The sequence below is a fragment of the Lethenteron reissneri genome, chromosome 49 (genome assembly GCF_015708825.2).
Source record: "Lethenteron reissneri isolate LAM-NWPU_2019-01 chromosome 49, ASM1570882v1, whole genome shotgun sequence".
NCBI classification, from domain to species: domain Eukaryota; kingdom Metazoa; phylum Chordata; class Hyperoartia; order Petromyzontiformes; family Petromyzontidae; genus Lethenteron; species Lethenteron reissneri.
The window spans coordinates 5,732,498-5,752,171 of record NC_083827.1 but is presented as its reverse complement, the minus strand read 5'-3'; the positions used below and the strand labels follow the sequence as shown (position 1 = coordinate 5,752,171).

Genomic DNA, 19,674 nt, shown 5'->3' with positions numbered 1-19,674 from the left:
TTTATATTTACGCGATCTAACCCAACCCCCCCCCCCCCTCTCTATTATGGATATTGGTCGCGAAAGTCTATGTGTTAAACTGCTTTAACCCTTCCGACAATAATACAAGAGGCGTTAAAATGCTCAAACGCCACATTGCCAACCTATTTAGCAAGGCGTCAAGTCTGCATTCATCACAAATCATGCTTGTGGTAAGCAACATGCAAACAAGCATGCTTTGATAATAACGTGTAGCGCGATGTCTTTGAACCGGCTGCTTGCTGCGCCAGTCTTAGGACCAGAGGACCCCCCCCCCCCAAAAAAAAGGCGAAACAGAATCTGTATTTATCCTGGAGGAATCCGACAAGCTATAAAGCTCCTTAAATTTCGATTTAAAGCTTTCGTGACTGCAGGGATTCATCTTCCTGGTTCTTTCGGTAAAGTCACGTAGAAGGGAAGTAATACAATAATAAAAATAAAACATAATAAAATAATATAATAATATAAAATAATATAAAATATTTTTATTTTTATTATTGTATTACTTCCCTTCTACGTGACTTTACCCAAAGAACCAGGAAGATATAAAGCTCCTTGTTTTCACCGACCTCCAGTATTCATTCTGCCACAGTAAGAAAGAGCGCAAAAAAGGCAATGAAAACATCAACGCAATTAACAGCTCGGGTTCTTACGTTTGTTTTGTGTTCTATAATTTGTCGGAATTCCAGCTATGAGATTTGTGCCCTTGAGAAAACGCTACAGGGGGGTTGGACATCGACTGAACAAAGAGGGATTTTTTTTCGAGAATTCGGTCGACGAATGCATTGCGGTGGTGAATACGAGACGGCGTTGGGTCCTTCATAAACGATGCGTCAGGGGCCGTCCATAAATGACGTCACACACCTAGGGGGGGGGGGTTCAGACATTTGTGACGATGTGTGACGAGGGGGGGGGGGGGGGTTGAGAAATGTCACATCAAAATGCGCAACTTTAAATAAATATAGAATTGTTATAACAACACTAATTGTTACAACAACACTCCTACAACATCAGAGTGCAGCGCCACATTAAATACGCACTACAATGACAATAGTTTAAAGCGATTTGAAGCATGTTTTATTTTCAAAATGGAAATATGGTTTTGGGGGGGGGGGCAGAGCTTTGTGACGTCATACTCTTAGTTCTTTCGGTAAAGTCACGTGACTTTACAGAAAGAACTAAGAGTATGAATCCTTGCAGTCACGAAAGCTTCAAATCTAGAATTATGACGTTATATTTGAGAGGGGGGTCTGACTTTTGGTGACGCCGTGTGACGAGGGAGGGGGGGGTCAAAAATCGTCCAAAATCGCGTGACGTCATTTATGGACGGCCCTTCACAACGAAGGCAGCAGTCCTTCAAGAGGGACGCGCGGCCTTGAAGCCGCAGGCAGGAATCGAACTCGGGTGGGCGGGTTTCGTAGCGCGTTGCGTCAACCACTACGCCACCGTTCCCCACACCCACACGTTCATCCATATAAACACATTCTTTGGTGATGCTGATTGGACTGCCACTGCTGCTGCTGCTGATGATAATGCCTCCACTATTGCTGATGATGATGCTGCTGCTAGTGCTACTGCTGATGATGATTATGATGCCATTACTGCTTCTGCTGATGATAATAGTGCTGCTACTCTTAGGTTTTTTTTCGGTAAAGTCACGTAGGGAAAAAATAGTAATAAAATAATAATAAATGATTTAATGTAGTTATTATCATTTATTATAATTTTATTTTATTATTATTTTTTTACCTACGTGACTTTACCGAAAAAACCTAAGAGTATGAATCCTTGCAGTCACGAAAGCTTCAAATCTAGGATTAATAGTGCTGATGACGTTTTTTTTAATCACGGCTCTGCAATGCCGGTGCTGTACAACTGCTGGAAACGCAAGTGATAGTGATGAATTATGATGGATGTAATGGAAATTATGAAGACGATTGCTGATCAGAGCGACTGCGAATTGCTTCGCGATGCTCCTGCTGATGATCATCTGCGGAGCTATCGAGTGTGCGGGCGTATAACTGCATCCCCGGACGAGACCAGGCGCCAGGCTATGGTGTAATGCCACTGATGTTGCTGCTGTTGCTGATGATGACGACGACGCTGAGGATACCGTAGAAAGTTCATCAGCATCTCGAAAAGCAGAAGAGGTCAGCACAGACAGAGAGGGAGGCAACTTGACTTGAATGCGCTTTGCAATGTACCGCTGCATCATATGCAGACCTCTAATCAGCGAATTCTATCATCTGCAGGAGCAGTAGGGTTCCCCAAAAAACAAGTAATATAAAAAAACAACTTTTTGAAAAACACGCTTTTATGAAATGTACTAGTAATGGCAGAACTCCATGACTCCAGGAAGTGGCCCCGAAGCTTGCCATAGCGTAAGGGGCCGTGGCCAATTACAGCCAACGTCAGTTGAGCGTGGACAATTAGACCCAAGCCGAAACATAACATATACAAATAATGTTTAAAAATATATAATTTGTATTTGTATGATAGAATATCGAATTGTCATGAGGATGACATAAGTATACCAAGTTTGTAGTCGATAGCACATTGGGAAGTGGGTTAAAATTGAGTTACAAGATTTGGGAATACGACAACAACAGTGAGTTAATAAAACGCGTGTAACAAAAATCTATTTACCCGCGACAAAGATCTTCCAATCATCCGCTAATTTATCCCAGGGGGTCTTTGCGGAACGGTGTCCAATTATCCGCACGTTTTTTTTTTGTATTATTGCGGGTAAGATTAAGTTGACCGGCAAATCCCTCCTTTGCTATAGACCCATGCCAGGCTGCAGGTAGGCGTAATGGAATGTTTCTATTTGTTTGCAAAAAAAATATTGTATCGTGGCCTAAATATACTGGATATGCAAGTATGCATACACATATATACACTGTGCAAAAAAAGTGTTTTAAAATTGAAGTTCAATTATCGATATCGGTGGGACACGTGGTGTGGTAGGGTGGAGGGGGATGGGGTGAAGCGACTTGTAGGTTGTGAATAGGAAGAGGTCGTGATGGGTGGGACACGTGGTGTGCAGGATGGAGTGGGATGGGGTGAAGCGACTTGGCGTTTGTGAATAGGAAGAGGTAGTGATGGGTGGGACACGTGGTGTGCAGGACAGCAGTGGCACCCAGATGTGAGTGACCAAGGGGAAGAGAAGACCTAAGGCCAGGCGGGGGTGGTGGTGATGATGAGAGTGTCAAATAGGTCCGATAGGTCGGGTTTCGACTGTGCAAAAGCTGCAGGCTCTGGCAGAAGGAAGGAAGCGATGGCGCTGCGCCGTGGCCTCAACGGCACTGGCCGTGACGACCTCTCGACCTTTGTAAAGTGACAGTATTGTGCGATTAAAGTGTTTCATGTTGAACGTCACTTTGTGTCCTGGTCTTCATGCAAACTAACAACGACTGGGTGGAGTCGCGTTAGTTTTTTATTTCCATCCTGATGCCGCTGGTGTCACTAGCGAGCGGTCGTGCAACAGGCATGAGCATTCCTGGTAGGAACCTCCTGGTTACACCAGCCCACAGGGGATTATTGTGTCCGTCGTGCAGGGAGGGGCTGGGTGGGGAGGGAGGGGCTGGGTTGGGAGGGTGGGGCTGGGTGGGGAGGGTGAGGCTGGGTGGGGGGTGGGAGGAGTGGGGCTGGGTGGAGAGGGGAGGGTGGGGAGGGGCTGGGTGGGGAGGGTGGGGAGGGGCTGGGTGGGGAGGGTGGGGCTGGGTGGGGGGTGGGAGGGGTGGGGAGGGTGGGGCTGGGTGGGAGGGGTGGGGCTGCTCACTCCGTGGTGCCCTTATAAAACTCAACGTTTCACCTACTCACGCCGGCTTGTGCCCACCCTCACAGTCGGCCATATTTGCGGAATACACCACGCCGCCGTTGACCCTGGCCATTGACCGAGAAACCCAACGTTCCTACCAGCTCCCTCGGCAGGAATGTGTTATAATCAGCAGCACCACGTGAACCAGCGGTTTAATGTCCAACAATGGCTGTACTGGCATCGTCAGCAGCACAATCGTCAGCTGTTTCAACAGAATAATCTATCACCTGCATCGAAAGCCGCTCGGGCTCTGGGATCTTCCAAAAAAAATGTTGCTGGAGAAATCATTGGACGGTGCGGGCAATTGTACGGAGAGCTGCGATATTAATTGGGAATTGGCTAAGAGCGGCCGACCCCTGGTGTTCTGAGGTCAGAGTGCGGAGCGAGCGCAGCTGAGATTATCGGGGCTTGAAGATGGATTTCCAGCCGCACGCGATTCAGGGGGGTGCTCAAGTGTGCAGATGTTGGTGGTTATAGGCCCAGGTCCGCCGATGGCTTGCGTGGAGAACCGTCGACTCAAAACAGAGAACAGACTCACAAAGAGCCCGATACTCACACAGAGAGAACAGACTCAGAGAGACCCATAGACTCACACAGAGAACCACAGAGACCCATAGACTCACACAGAGAACCATAGACTCACAGAGAGACCCATACACTCACAGAGAGAAGAACAGACTCACAGAGAGACCCATAGACTCACAGAGAACCACAGACTCACAGAGAGACCCATACACTCACAGAGAGAACAGACTCAGAGAGACCCATAGACTCACACAGATAACCACAGACTCACACAGAGACCCATAGACTCACAACAGGGAAGAACATACTCACAAAGAGCCCGATACTCACACAGAGAACCACAGACTCACACAAAGACCCAGACTCACAGAGAGATGAACAGACTCACAAAGAGACCCATACACTCACAGAGAGATGAACAGACTCACACAGAGACCCATAGAACTCACAGATAGACCCATAGACTCACCGAGAGACCCATAGACTCACACAGAGAACCAGACACACACAGACGAGTCGTCTGGAACGCTCTTCCTTGCGATATCAGGAATCCACTGGAAGCAGTCCACTTTTACATCCAGATTGACGAACTAATTTCTTCGCGAACTGCTTTTTCTGTGCGCAGCTTGTCATCATTCCCCCCGCGCCTCCGATTGGCACGGTTGGCTACGTACGGCGCGAAAGAAGTTCAACGTACGCACGTACACACAAGCCGGAGTTTCTCACGTGCGGCGTGTTGGTGGTCACACCAGGCCGGTCACCGATGGCTTGTGCAGAGAACGACGGAGCATTTAAATCTGCGCCTGTCAGGTCCCACGTGCTTCTCTCTCCGTCTCACTTCAACAAACTCCAAGCCTTGCACATCTCTCTATCTCCTCTCTCTCCGTGCAGACCCTTCGAATAGAAACCTCTTCAAATATTCCGTCTCCACCGACTGCTCGGTAGACGTGCAACACACGTTGGGGGGGGGGGGGAGGTGTGGGTAACGCGTTGTTGCACGTGGTTGAAACCGTTGGACCGAACGTTGGCCTTACGTTGGCTCAACGTGTCAAGTTTACCGGGTGTACGCGTTCATTTTACTGGGCGCCGCGGTGGCTAGATGTTAACTCCCTCGCCTGGTGTGCAGGAGGTCGTGGGTTATATCCCCTAGGCTGATGCCTGCTGGAAGTTTGGAGTTTGTGGTGTCTCTCTCTCTCCATGGTGGCTTGGATTTCTCTCCGAGACCTCCAGTCTTTTCCCTCCGCATTTAGAATCAACATCACGCGATTGGGGTTATTCGACTGCTATAAATGTCCACGTGACGACAAGCCACTTCCCGCTGGGCTATCATTTGTGGCCAGGTCGCTTCTGACAAAAAGCTACAAAGCTCAGGTGGGGCCTTACCTGGTAAAAAAATATAAAACAAAAAAACTTCAAGCGGTTTGGGTTACATACGCAGGTTTAAGTCGGCGTATTGATCGCTGAGAAAAGTAAGCGTGCTTGCGCTAGGACACGTCACGGCGAGAGGGGACGATGGGCAGCGGACGAGATGTGGCAACGACGGTGAATTGTTGAGTGATGAACCCACTTTGTCGAGCTCACATTTGCTGGCCAGGTCGCTTCTGAAAGAGAGCCACATCATCGCTCAGTGGGCCCTTACCCGGCAAATAAGAATAGCAGCAGCAGTAGTAGCAGCAGTAGTTGTCGCGCATTGGAACTTCACGACTCGCTCGCTTTGAGACGCAAACGACAACGCGGCTTCACAGCTCTCGGAATATGTAACCAGTGTAATAAACAACAAGACAAGCGAGAACACGGCCCTTTGACAATACAGAATTAAATTGACACGGATCGCGAAACCCCCTCGCCCCCCCGAGCGAGGTACGACCCAGCGGCAGGAAATTAGCGGCGACGTTGTCCCTGTAGTTACGAGACTCCCTACTAATCGAGGATAAAAGCGTTATAGCAGTCTTCTTGGTTCTTTCGGTAAAGTCACGTAGAAGGGAAATGATAAAATAATAAAAATAAAACATATTTTATTATGTTTAATTTTGATCATTTTAAACAATACAAATAAAACATATTTTATTATGTTTTATTTTTATCATTTTAAATAATAAAAATAAAATATATTTTATTATGTTTTATTTGTATTATTTTAAATAATAAAAAGAAAACATATTTAATGTTTTATTTTTATTATTTTATTATTTCCCTTCTACGTGACTTTACCGAAAGAACCAAGAAGATGAATCCCTGCAGTCACGAAAGCTTTAAATCGAAAGTTAATTATTTTATTATGTTGTATTGTTATTATTTTATGATTTCCCTTCTACGTGACTTTACCGAAAGAACCAAGAAGATGAATCCCTGCAGTCACGAAAGCTTCAAATCGAAATTTAACATATTTTATTATGTTTTATTTTTATTTTATTATTTCCCTTCTACGTGACTTTACCGAAAGAACCAAGAAGATGAATCCCTGCAGTCACGAAAGCTTTAAATAGAAAGGTGAAGCAGTCGTTTCATTGTCCCGTTGCCAACGTAACTACGGTGGTCCAAGCAAGGCTGGCGCTCCTTGTCAATATACACGCAGTGCGGTTATGTCACGTGACATGTAAGGCACGTGTGTATGTTGAACTCTTTTCGCACCGTACGCGACCAACCGTGCTAATCGGAGGTGCGGGATAATGGGAGGACCGATTCTACCGTCACGAGAGCACCATATGCTGCCTAGAAATCTCCTCGAGTGTGTTGGCACCGATTCATTAATATACATTCATTTGGAGGGAGTTAGGTCACGTGAAGATCTGCCCATGTGTGTCTTAAAACAGCCCGCCACCCCAACATAGCCGAATAATCATTTTTAACAAATAAAATTAAGAAAGCCAGATTGACTTCCTGCATTTCTGAAGATGCTCGGTCGCGGGAATTAGCTCTTCGGCTTTCCCGCTGAGCGAGCGAGGGAGCGAACCGAAACGAAACCGGCCGCAAGTCGCCGGCGAGTCGTTGAACAAATCGTTCGCCGCTCCAACGTGTCCATCGAAATCTGTTCGGCCGTGCCACTGGGTGCTTGGGGCGGGGGTTTAATGGCACAGATTTGGTCAGGTCGGATCCAACTCCCGGCAATCTATTCGTGAATCGCGGGATTGGAGGGGGGCTGCGAAAACCCTGCTGTGTGTTGCGTTTGATTCCTGTCGGTAAGCGCGCTTTTTTCCCCCGTCTTGTCACAAGCCTTGTAATCGTTGGCTTTTGTGCGATAATAAGGCTGTGATATGGCCACAATCTAGTTTAAGCATAAATGTTATCAATGGTCGGTTAAAAAAGAAACAAACACAAAACGAAAGTTTAAACAAGGCTCTCATTATAAATGCAACTTTTGTTGTTGTCTGTTACCCAAATATGTTTCCCAAGTGCTACTTTTGATAACCGCTTGTTACATCTTTTTGGCATTGTATCGCAAACGAAATTCAGAATGTAACGATGCGACCACCCGACCTCCCCACCCGCGATCAAGGGGTAACGATCCAATAATACATGCAAATAAAAAAATCGATTATTTTGCTTTTTTTGCTCCACATTAAACCGTCTCCATTCAATCCAATCGCGATTGTTCAAATTCAACTTCGCCACACGACGTAACCGAGCGGTCAGCTCGAGTGGACGATGGAGCGGCGAACAAGGGGCGTGTGGCCACCGCGGAGGAGATGGAGTGATTAAATCGGCAATTTATGCAGGCGATGGGTGGATTGTAACTTCGCAAGATCGCGAGAGACGGCTGTGGCTTTTGGGCGCCTTTGACCACGCCTGTTGATTTTTGTAAAAAAGAATGCATTGACAAATTGACGCATCGTTACATGCCTACTGATTATATCCCAACTGTATGGCGAAGTTAGTCGGGTGGCACAAACTCCGGATGCGGATCTTCAGGACCGCATGCTGAACACCATGCTCAGGAACTGCTCGTAGGAAATCCGGATCCAGCCGTCTTGATCCGTGTCGTGCATCCGGAATGCCCCGGTCAGAGTCTGGAGAAGAGGAAAACGGGACATAATGTTGAGCATCAAGGTCATTCGCGTGACCATCAACACCACCACCACCACCATCGCCGACGTAACGACCATCATCATCGTCGTCGTCGTGACCACCACAATCGCAATCAACATCTCCATTATTACCACTGTTAAACCATTATCGCGAACACCACCCCTGCCACCTCTACGCAGAACCTCCAAAGTCGCTTCCCGTACACCCTCTTCCTTCCCGCACGCGTGTCCCACCCATCGCGCGCAACCACCTCCTCCTCTTCCCGATCACATCTATCAATAAATGATTTGGCGACGCTGCTGCTGCGGCGTCGGCAGCGGTGCACAATCACAAACAGCAGAACAACTCGGCACGCTCGTCAACTACACCGCGTGGCCAGGGGTGGGCAACCCGCGGCCCTGTAGCCGCGGGCGGTTTCTCTCCTGAAGGGCTGCTGCGATTGCGGCTCTTGAAATATTGAGGTTTTGTTTTTTACACAGAATCCCCCCCCGAGAAAATACCTCTTCTTGTGATTTTCGTTGCCCGACCCCAGCCGTAGGCCTTCAGAGGACAGATCTACGTAAATATTTCTATAAAACAGGCGACGCTTTGGGCAATCGCCCAATGGCAGTATCATTTGATGAACGAGCCGACAACCGGAACACCTTTCCTGCCGCGATCGACTCGGAAGCCCCCCCCCCCCCGCCCCACCTCCCACCAAGTTGCTCGCAAGCGGAATTCCCGGCATGGCGTCCACGCCCACGTGCCCACCCACGCCCGCGTGCCCACCCGCGCCCACGTGCCCACCCACGTGCCCGCCCGCGTACCCACTTTCCCACGCGCGCCCCGCATCCTCCTCACCTGCAGCGCGATGCAGCACTGGATGAAGTCGTCGAACGCCACCTGCTGCCGGCCCTGGCGGTCGAACCTCCAGACCAGCAGGTCCAGCAGCTGGTCCGAGAAGCGGTACCCTGCGGATGAGCGCAACGGACAAACGGTGAAGCTCCCTCCTCCCTCCCCCCCTCCCCCCATCGCCAAGCCCACAGCCCCGTATTGCCGTGGAACTGCTCCGGGAGCAACGCCGAAGGCCGTTGGGAGCGGCGCGATTCCCGCACGTCTTCCTTCGGTCACGGCACTAAGGCAGCCACGGGTACGACTGCGGAGAGCGGTTGGCGGGGAGGGAAGAACCGGGGGACGAAATCAACGCCCAAACCAATTCCTTATCGCAAATCCTCAAGGCCCGGCTTCACCCTGCCACGCCGTTTAAGTGGGCCTTGCCGGGCAGCTTCCAGACACGGGGCCAGTGCCTCTCTGTGGAGCCAAGCTCCACCGCTGGGGGTCTTCCCGACGACCGACAACTGCAGCTGTGGGCACGACGCAAACGATGTCGTGTGTCGCGACAAGTTCAGCGGAGAGCTACGAGGGAGCGCGTGGACCGCGCGGATTTTGTTGACTCCGGCGATTATGCAGCGGCTGAATGAATGAAAGTGACGCGATTATAATTTTGGGCTCAACCGCGACTAGGACCCCACCAACGTTGGGCCATGTTACACGGCGTAGCGCGCGCTCGGACGGGTGACCAGCGTCCACGCCAGCTGCTGTAGGCTGCTGGCGGTGCAGCAGAAATCAATCGTTACACTCTCCCTCTATGCTCCCCTTCCCCCTCTCCTCCGGTGCCCACGCGCTCCTAACGATGACGACAACGATCTCACCGAAGCTGGAGAGGGCCCCCTTGAGCTCCTGCTTGTCGATGAAGCCCGAGTTGTCGCGGTCGAAGGAGCGGAAGACGCCCTGCCAGTCCGTCACGTACTTCCAGAGTCCAGCAAACTCGGCGAAGCCGATGGTGCCCTTGCGTTCGCGGTCGAACATTCCTGCGCGTCGAGACGGCCAGAGCGGCGAACGTGGGGGCGGCGTGCACGGCAACGCCCGGCGTGGGTTTTTTCTCGCGTTGCGTGCGGAGAGAGGCACGAGAAAGGCGCGAAGCGGCACGCTCGATCCCCCCCCACCGAGGGCTCACAAAGCCAGTCGTGAGCGAAAATGTCGGGTCGTCGATGTTGAATTCTGTTGTGAAAAGTTTGGCTCACCGATGTTGAGCGGCCTTATTGGTCAGAATTGATTAACTAAACTCAAACTTCTTGGTTCCTTCGGTAAAGTCACGTAGAATGGAAGTAATAAAATAATAAAAATAAAAAATAATAACATAATTCTCACGACGTTTCGGCCACAACGCAAGCAGCCATCATCAGACCTGTTCTTCATCTGAATCCCAGCAGTCACGAAAGCTTTAAATCGAAATTTAAACTCAAACTGTTTTATTTTACCAGGTAAGGCCCCACTGAGCGATGTGTAGCTCGTTTTCAGAAGCGACCTGGCTACCACAAATAATAGCTCAACGAAGCGGCATGTCGCGTGGAAATGTTAAGTAGCTGAATACTCTAAAGGCGTGTTTCTAAATGTGGAGGGAAAAACCGGAGGACCCGGAGGAAAATCGACACGACCACGGAGAGAGAGACATGCAAACTCCAAATATACAGCAGGCGTCAGGGTTGGGATCGAACTGACGACCTCCTGTATACCAGGCGAGGTAGTTAACATCTCCTAGCCACCATGATGATGATGATGAGAGACACCGCAAACTCCAAATACGCAGCAGGCATCAGGGTTGGGATCGAACTGACGACCTCCTGTATACCAGGCGAGGTAGTTAACATCTCCGAGCCACCATGATGATGATGAGAGACACCGCAAACTCCAAATACACAGCAGGCGTCAGGGTTGAGATCGAACTGACGACCTCCTGTATACCAGGCGAGGTAGTTAACATCTCCTAGCCACCATGATGATGATGAGAGACACCGCAAACTCCAAATACACAGCAGGCGTCAGGGTTGGGATCAAACTGACGACCTCCTGTATACCAGGCGAGGTAGTTAACATCTCCTAGCCACCATGATGATGATGAGAGACACCGCAAACTCCAAATACACAGCAGGCGTCAGGGTTGGGATCAAACTGACGACCTCCAGTATACCAGGCGAGGTAGTTAACATCTCCTAGCCACCATGATGATGATGAGACACCGCAAACTCCAAATACACAGCAGGCATCAGAGTTGGGATCGAACTGACGACCTCCTGTATACCAGGCGAGGTAGTTAACAACGATTTAATGTTTGTCAACGTGAAAATCCTGTCAGGTGGTGGAGGGTTCATGACAAGAATTTTGGCGGACTAACTAACTCAACATGGATCGTTATGTGGACTAACTCAACATGGATCGTTATGGCGAAGTAATGTCACGAGTGGAGTTGATGTTAAGAAGTCTCTTAACTCTGAGCACGCAAGAAAGTCACGATGATGTTTTGGTAAAGCTTTAAATAATTCGTGAATTGTCAGGAAGACGCACAAGTCTATCGTTAACTTAATAACGCAATGTAACGAATGAAAAAAAAATAATTGACAGAACATCGTCCACGTTATCAACAAGACTAATATCGCTAATATAATTCACATTATGTTAATCAACGTACGCGAGTCGGCCATGGACCGGCTAAAAAACCGCACGTGGGTGATGATGTCATGCCAGCCATGTTGCCATGGGCGCTCGCTGCCGCTGATTGGTTGGCGCAGTGATGTCATCGACAAGTCCATACGGCGTACTGCCAATTCACTACGGGCAAAATAATTAGTTTCGTATATTTGTTTGTTTTTCTCCCTTGTGACGGGACTTTGTAGGATGAACGTTGAGATGTATAAGGGGCACGGGGTGACCACTAAGGTCTGAATTGGCCTGTAATAAGGCAGGCACCGATAAAGGGTTGACAGCGATCTCGTTCGGTCCGCCCATATTTGACTTCAACTTACGATCCATATTTCTCTCGTGCCATTTTGTCACCTTACACAGATCGTAGCCCTGAATGTTCGCACGTACGTTGGAATTCTTTCGCACGTCATCACGAGAACTGATTTTGACGCACCACCACCAGCGTTTCTCACCGGGGTTGCGAATCGCGGGGAAAATAATTGGGAAAAAAATTAGCTGCTTTTTTTAAAATTAGATAGTGCGCACCACCGGTGTACCGCCAATACGTTAAGTTCTATCAATGGCAGCACCCTAGCTGCACTGATCGGGCACTAGAGTTGTGTGGGGAGCGGAGATATTCTAGATCCAGTAACACCACCGTGTGTTTTTCTCTCCCCGCCGCGCTGGGCCCCCACAGGTGGAACGGGAAGGGGGGTCCCCCCCCCCCCCCACACGCGTGTCGTCGTCATACCCATCATGAGCTGCACCGTCTGCATGTTAAACGGGGTCCACGTTCCTGCGAACACAATCGAGAAACGCGGGCGTCACACGCAAGCACGAGGGCGCGCGAACAAATGACGCGTTGGTCAGCGCGGCAAAGGGATGTTGCGCGCGACCGTCTTGTCAGCAACGCGCGCGCATTGTGTCGTTTGCGCGTTGTGTCGTTTGCGCGTTGTGTCGTTTGCGCGTTGTGTCGTTTGCGAGCGGGTCAGCGGTGGCGTAGCGGTTCGCGCGTCCGCGATAAAGGCACAACAACGGCGAGACGGAGTTCGATTCCCGCTCACGGTCAACGGCGGTTATCTGCACCGGTTTTGGGCCTCCCCTAGGTCGACTCGGCCTCAAGCGAGCACCTGGTGCAGTGAGCAAACATCGCCACTGGGGAGACAAAGGCGGTCGGGCGAGGTGCTGGCCACCCACCCCCTCGTGTGCCGTGCCGGCTCGCTAACGGCACTTGCCCCTGCAGTCTGTTACAGGCTATGGGGGGGGGTCTTTGTGTGTGGGTGTGTGGTCTGTGTGTGTTTGTGGGGGTGTGTGGGAGTGTGTGGGTGTGTGTGTGGGTGGGTGTGTGGGTGGGTGTGTGTGGTGTGTGTGTGTGGGTGTGTTTGTGGGTGTGTGTGGGTGTGTGTGTGTGAGTGTGTGTGTGTGGGTGTGTGTGGGTGTGTGTGTGGGTGTGTGTGTGTGGGTGTGTGTGTGTGGGTGTGTGTGGGTGTTTGTGTGTGTGTGTGTGTTTGTGTGTGTGTGGGTGTGTGTGGGTGTGTGTGGGTGTTTGTGTGGGTGTGTGTGTGTGTGAGAGTGTGGGTGTGTGTGTGGGTGTGTGTGTGAGTGGGTGTGTATGTGGGTGTGTTTGTGTGTGGGTGTGTGTGTGAGTGTCGGTGTATGTATGTGTATGTGTGTATGTGTGTGGCCGAGTCACCATTGCTCAGAGCTTGCTGAAGTTCATTCGCAGAAATGGCTCCACTCCGGTCTTTATCGACTCTGGGATGAAAACGGAGGAAGAGAGAAAAAAAACAACAACAACACAACAACCATAAAAACAACAATAACACAACAAGCATTCCAGTGTCAACGATCTCCCCCCCCCCCCCCCCCCCCCCCGGGAAGATGGAACCTGTGGATCTGCAGGCCCCGTGTGTCGCTCACCCCCTCGCCACGACACCACGCTGCGAGAAGCACTATCTCCAGGCGCGGCAGCTGAAAAAACATCCTTGCACCGTCTCAAATCGCTCCCCTCCCCCGCCGCCTCTGTCCAACCATACCCTTTGGTTCTTTCGGTAAAGTCGCGTAGGTAGAAAAATAATAAATCACGACGTTTCGGGCGCAACACAAGCGTCCGTCATCAGGTGGGAAAGCACTTCCGTGCCCTCGTCGAGAAGGCCGCTCTCCTCCTATCTTACAGCAACATGCTAATTTCTCACAATAACATTATGCTAATTTCTCACAATAACATCATGCTAATTTCTCACTTTAACATAATGCTAATTTCTCACATTAACATCATGCTAATTTCTCACTTTAACATCATGCTAATCTCTCACATTAACATCATGCTAATCTCTCACATTACCAGCCACTTCCGTGCCCTCTAATTTCTCACATTAACATCATGCTAATCTCTCACATTAACATCAAGCTAATTTCTCACATTAACATCATGCTAATGTCTCACATTAACATCATGCTAATCTCTCACAGTAACATCACCAGCCCCGGCCACTTCTTTATGACCCTTGAGCTACACCCATTTCAAACCTTTTAAAAACAGTCTGCCTCAGAAGCAGACCATGCTTTCCCACCTGATGACGGACGCTTGTGTTGCGCCCGAAACGTCGTGATTTAAGTTATGTTCTACCTACGTGACTTTACCGAAAGAACCAAAGAGTATGGATACCTGCAGTAACGAAAGCTTTAAATCAAACTTCTGTCCAACCAAGTTGATGGCGGTGGAGCGAAGGCCGCGGGTAACTTGCCTGCACCCCACCCTGTTCAAGACGCCTGGCACAACGTGGAAGAGTAGGCCAAAACACCCCCTGCCGTCAGTAGTGGCTGAGTGAGAGAGCAATTTCAGGCCTGACCTCTACACCTGTAAACAACATGATCCCATGTACTTACCCTACTACTCAAACATAGAAGATGTTCATGTACATGATCCCATGTACTTACCCTACTATTCAAACATAGAGGATGTTCATGTACATGATCCCATGTACTTACCCTACTACTCAAACATAGAAGATATTCATGTACATGATCCCATGTACTTACCCTACTACTCAAACATAGAAGATATTCATGTACATGATCCCATGTACTTACCCTACTACTCAAACATAGAAGATATTCATGTACATGATCCCATGTACTTACCCTACTACTCAAACATAGAAGATATTCATGTACATGATCCCATGTACTTACCCTACTACTCAAACATAGAAGATGTTCATGTACATGATCCCATGTACTTACCCTACTATTCAAACATAGAGGATGTTCATGTACATGATCCCATGTACTTACCCTACTACTCAAACATAGAAGATGTTCATGTACATGATCCCATGTACTTACCCTACTACTCAAACATAGAGGATATTCATGTACATGATCCCATGTACTTACCCTACTACTCAAACATAGAAGATATTCATGTACATGATCCCATGTACTTACCCTACTACTTAAACATAGAAGATATTCATGTACATGATCCCATGTACTTACCCTACTACTCAAACATAGAAGATATTCATGTACATGATCCCATGTACTTACCCTACTACTCAAACATAGAAGATATTCATGTACATGATCCCATGTACTTACCCTACTACTCAAACATAGAAGATATTCATGTACATGATCCCATGTACTTACCCTACTACTCAAACATAGAAGATATTCATGTACATGATCCCATGTACTTACCCTACTACTCAAACATAGAAGATATTCATGTACATGATCCCATGTACTTACCCTACTACTCAAACATAGAGGATGTTCATGTACATGATCCCATGTACTTACCCTACTACTAAAACATAGAGGATATTCATGTACATGATCCCATGTACTTACCCTACTACTCAAACATAGAGGATGTTCATGTACATGATCCCATGTACTTACCCTACTACTAAAACATAGAGGATATTCATGTACATGATCCCATGTACTTACCCTACTACTCAAACATAGAGGATGTTCATGTACATGATCCCATGTACTTACCCTACTACTCAAACATAGAAGATATTCATGTACATGATCCCATGTACTTACCCTACTACTCAAACATAGAGGATGTTCATGTACATGATCCTACATACCGAATACTTAACCTGCTAATTCACGTACACACACACACGTACAGGACACATGCCTACAGAGCGTGTATGCACATACCTACAGGCACATACACACAGCATGTACCTACACATGCTGTACCTACCAACAGCACGTACCTACACTTGCTGTACCTACTAACACATACAGACAGCATGTACTTACACATACCTACAGGCACATACAGACAGCATGTACCTACACATGCTGTACCTACCAACAGCATGTACCTAGACATGCTGTACCTACACATGCTGTACCTACCAACAGCACGTACCTACTCATGCTGTACCTACTCATGCTGTACCTACCAACAGCACGTACCAACAGCATGTACCTACACATGCTGTAACTACACATGCTGTACCTGCCAACAGCATGTACATACACATGCTGTATCTACCAACACATACCTACAGGCACATACAGTCAGCATGTACCTACACATGCTGTACATACCATAATATACATGCCAACAGCATGTGCTGTTCCTGTATCTACACATACCTACAACACGTGCTTACACATACAGTACATACCAACATGTACAGTAACTTACACGCCTCGCCAACTCGAACCACTGCGGGTTACTCTCAAGTACTCTGCACGCGTCTCTCTACTGCGGATGATGATGGTTTTAAAAATGCCAATAACGATGATGCTGCTGATGATGCTGCTGCTGATGATGCTGCTGCTGATGATGATGCCGCTGATGGTGATGATAGCGCTGTTAATGCTGATGCCACTGCTGATGATGCCGCTGATGATGATGCTGATGATGCCACTGCTGATGATTGCACTGCTGATGATGATTGCACTGCTGATGATGATTGCACTGCTGATGATGATGCTGATGATGATGCTGATGATGCCGCTGATGGTGATGATAGCGCTGTTAATGCTGATGCCACTGCTGATGATGCCGCCGCTGCTGATGATGATGCTGATGATGCCACTGCTGATGATTGCACTGCTGATTACGATTGCACTGCTGATGATGATGATGCCGCTGATGATGATGGCACTGCTGATGATGATTGCACTGCTGCTGATGCCGCTGATGCTGATGCCACTGCTGATGATTGTACTGCTGATTATGATGGCACTGCTGCTGATGATGATGCCGCTTATGATGGCACTGCTGCTGATGATGCCGCTGATGATGATGGCACTGCTGATGATGATGTTGCCGCTGATGATGATGGCACTGCTGATGATGATGCCGCTGATGATGATTGCGCCGCTGCTGATGATTGCGCCGCTGATGATGTCACTGCTGATGATGCTGTTGCCACTGCTGATGATAGCGCTGCTGCTGCTAAAGCCGCTGCTCATGATGCCACTGCTGATGATGATGGCACTGCTGATGATGATGGCACTGTTGATGATGCCCTTCATGACAATGACAGAAGACGCTGCAGTGATGACGATGCGTATGACAACGACGATTGAATCATGACCGACACCAGATTCTAACATCATCATCATCAGCAGCTGCAGCAGCCGTGGTCTATCCGCTGCTGGATGAAAACGCTCTCCCTCTCACGAGCCCGCGATGTGAAACACAATCCATCAACCAGCCTCCACGCCCCGTGTATGTAGAACTTCTTTCGCACCGTACGTAGACAACCGCGCTAATCTATGGGTGTCTGTGGGTCTGGGTGTCTGTGGGTCTGAGTGTCTGTGGGTCTGGGTGTCTGTGGGTCTGGGTGTCTGTGGGTCTGGGTGTCTGTGGGTCTGGGTGTCTGTGGGTCTGGGTGTCTGTGGGTCTGGGTGTCTGTGGGTCTCTGTGTATGCGGAACTTTTTCTGCACCGTACGTAACCAACCGTGCAAATCGTGAGGTGCGTGCCGGGTACGTCTATTATACACCGGCTGCCATCACCATCACTACCATCACCACCATCCTCACCATCACCACCATCATCATCACCACCATCATCATCATCCTCACCATCCTCACCACTACCACCATCACCACCACCCTCATCATCCTCACCACCATCCTCACCACCACCACCATCCTCACCATCACAACCATCACCACCATCCTCACCATCCTCACCATCACCACCATCCTCATCCTCACCACCATCACCACCATCACCACCCTCACCACCACCACCATCCTCACCACCACCACCATCCTCACCACCACCACCATCCTCACCATCACAACCCTCACCACCATCCTCATCCTCACCAACATCACCATCACCATCCTCACCACCACCACCACCATCCTCACCACCACCACCATCCTCACCATCACCACCATCCTCACCATCACCACCATCCTCACCATCACCACCATCCTCACCACCACCACCATCCTCACCATCACCACTACCACCATCACCACCATCCTCACCATCATCACCACCACCACCATCACCACCATCCTCACCATCACCACCATCCTCACCATCACCACTACCACCATCACCACCATCCTCACCATCATCACCACCACCACCATCATCACCATCCTCACCACCACCACCATCATCACCATCCTCACCACCACCACCCCCCCATCAAACGAGAATCTCACAATTACAAAGACTATCTACGAATATGTATAATTTTACGACACACGTGCTGACGGAGGAGGTGAAAGCCAACCTCACCTCTGGAACATGGTCCACAGGAAATTCTGATCTTGAACACCGCCCGCATATGCTCCACCGGGCTGCGCGTACTGTTGATGGTAAGCCATCCTGGATATATAAATGTAAAAAAAAAAAACCCGAAATAAATCAACGGAATAACAATCTGTGAAAAAAAAATAACAACAACGCGTAAGACTTAAGAGTTTGTGTTTAAAAAAAAATCAGCGGCTCCGTTCGTTAAATTTTAGTTGTTGCAGCTCTCAGTCCAAAGGGGGAAGTGATTTCGGATGTGGCCACGTGACGCCGTTTCCGAGTTGGCGCTGACGTCACCGCCACGAGGCCTCGGGAGGAAACGGTTACATGACGTCACGACGGTGGTGGACTTAAAAAGTGCACCTAGCCTGGCACGAGCGCCGTGGTGACGACACCGTCACTTGAGCGGGGAGCGGTAGTGCTGCGGTCCGAGTTCGATTCCCGTTCACGGCCAACACCGGTGGCGATTATCTGAACCGGTCCTGGGCCTCCCCTAGGTCGTCTCAGCCTCAAATGAGTATCTGGTGCGGTATGTAAACTTCGTTACTGGGGAGACAAAGGCGGCCGGGCGTGGTGCTGGCCACCCACCCCCTCGTGCGCCGTGTCGGCCTTCATAGGTGCTCGCTAACAGCACTTGCCCCGGACAGTCTGTTAAGGCTATACGGGGGATCTTTGTCTTTGGGGTGAGTGAGTGGGGTGGTGAGAAGGGGTGGAGCGGGTGGGTTGGTGAGGAGGGGTGGGGTGGGTGGGTTGGTGAGGAGGGGTGGGTTAGTGAGGAGGGGTGGGTTGGTGAGTAGGGGTGGGGTGGGTGGGTTGGTGAGGAGGGGTGGGTTGGTGAGTAGGGGTGGGGTGGGTTGATTGGTCAGGAGGGGTGGGGTGGTGATGAGGGGTGGGGTGGTGAGGAGGGGTGGGGTGGGTGGGTTGGTGAGGAGGGGTGGGGCGGGTGGGGTGGTGAGGTGGGTGGGTTGGTGAGGAGGGGTGGGGTGGGTGGGTTGGTGAGGAGGGGTGGGGTGGGT

The 19,674-nt window shown here is 49.5% G+C and overlaps 1 protein-coding gene across 1 annotated transcript; it reads right to left on the bottom strand.

Moving 5' to 3' along the window:
* Positions 1 to 6,114: 6,114 nt before the first annotated feature.
* Positions 6,115 to 18,927, bottom strand: PDCD6 (programmed cell death 6). Its single transcript, XM_061572162.1, has 6 exons — positions 18,644 to 18,927; positions 13,584 to 13,645; positions 12,642 to 12,686; positions 10,081 to 10,239; positions 9,230 to 9,339; positions 6,115 to 8,370 (listed from the first exon to the last, which is right to left on the bottom strand). The coding sequence occupies exons 1-6, from the start codon at positions 18,730 to 18,732 to the stop codon at positions 8,269 to 8,271; spliced, it is 567 nt and encodes a 188-aa protein (XP_061428146.1). The 5' UTR covers positions 18,733 to 18,927; the 3' UTR covers positions 6,115 to 8,268.
* Between the last annotated feature and the right edge of the window lie 747 nt (positions 18,928 to 19,674).

Bases quoted from the DNA above. Each gene is read 5' to 3' on its own strand.
- PDCD6 (XM_061572162.1), bottom strand. From the start codon at position 18,732: ATGGCTTACCATCAACAGTACGCGCAGCCCGGTGGAGCATATGCGGGC. The intron at 9,340-10,080 runs GTGAGATCGTTG...GCTCATCCGCAG, and splicing joins GGGGGCCCTCTCCAGCTTCG to GGTACCGCTTCTCGGACCAG. The intron at 8,371-9,229 runs GTGAGGAGGATG...CCTCTTCTCCAG, and splicing joins AGTGCTGCATCGCGCTGCAG to ACTCTGACCGGGGCATTCCG.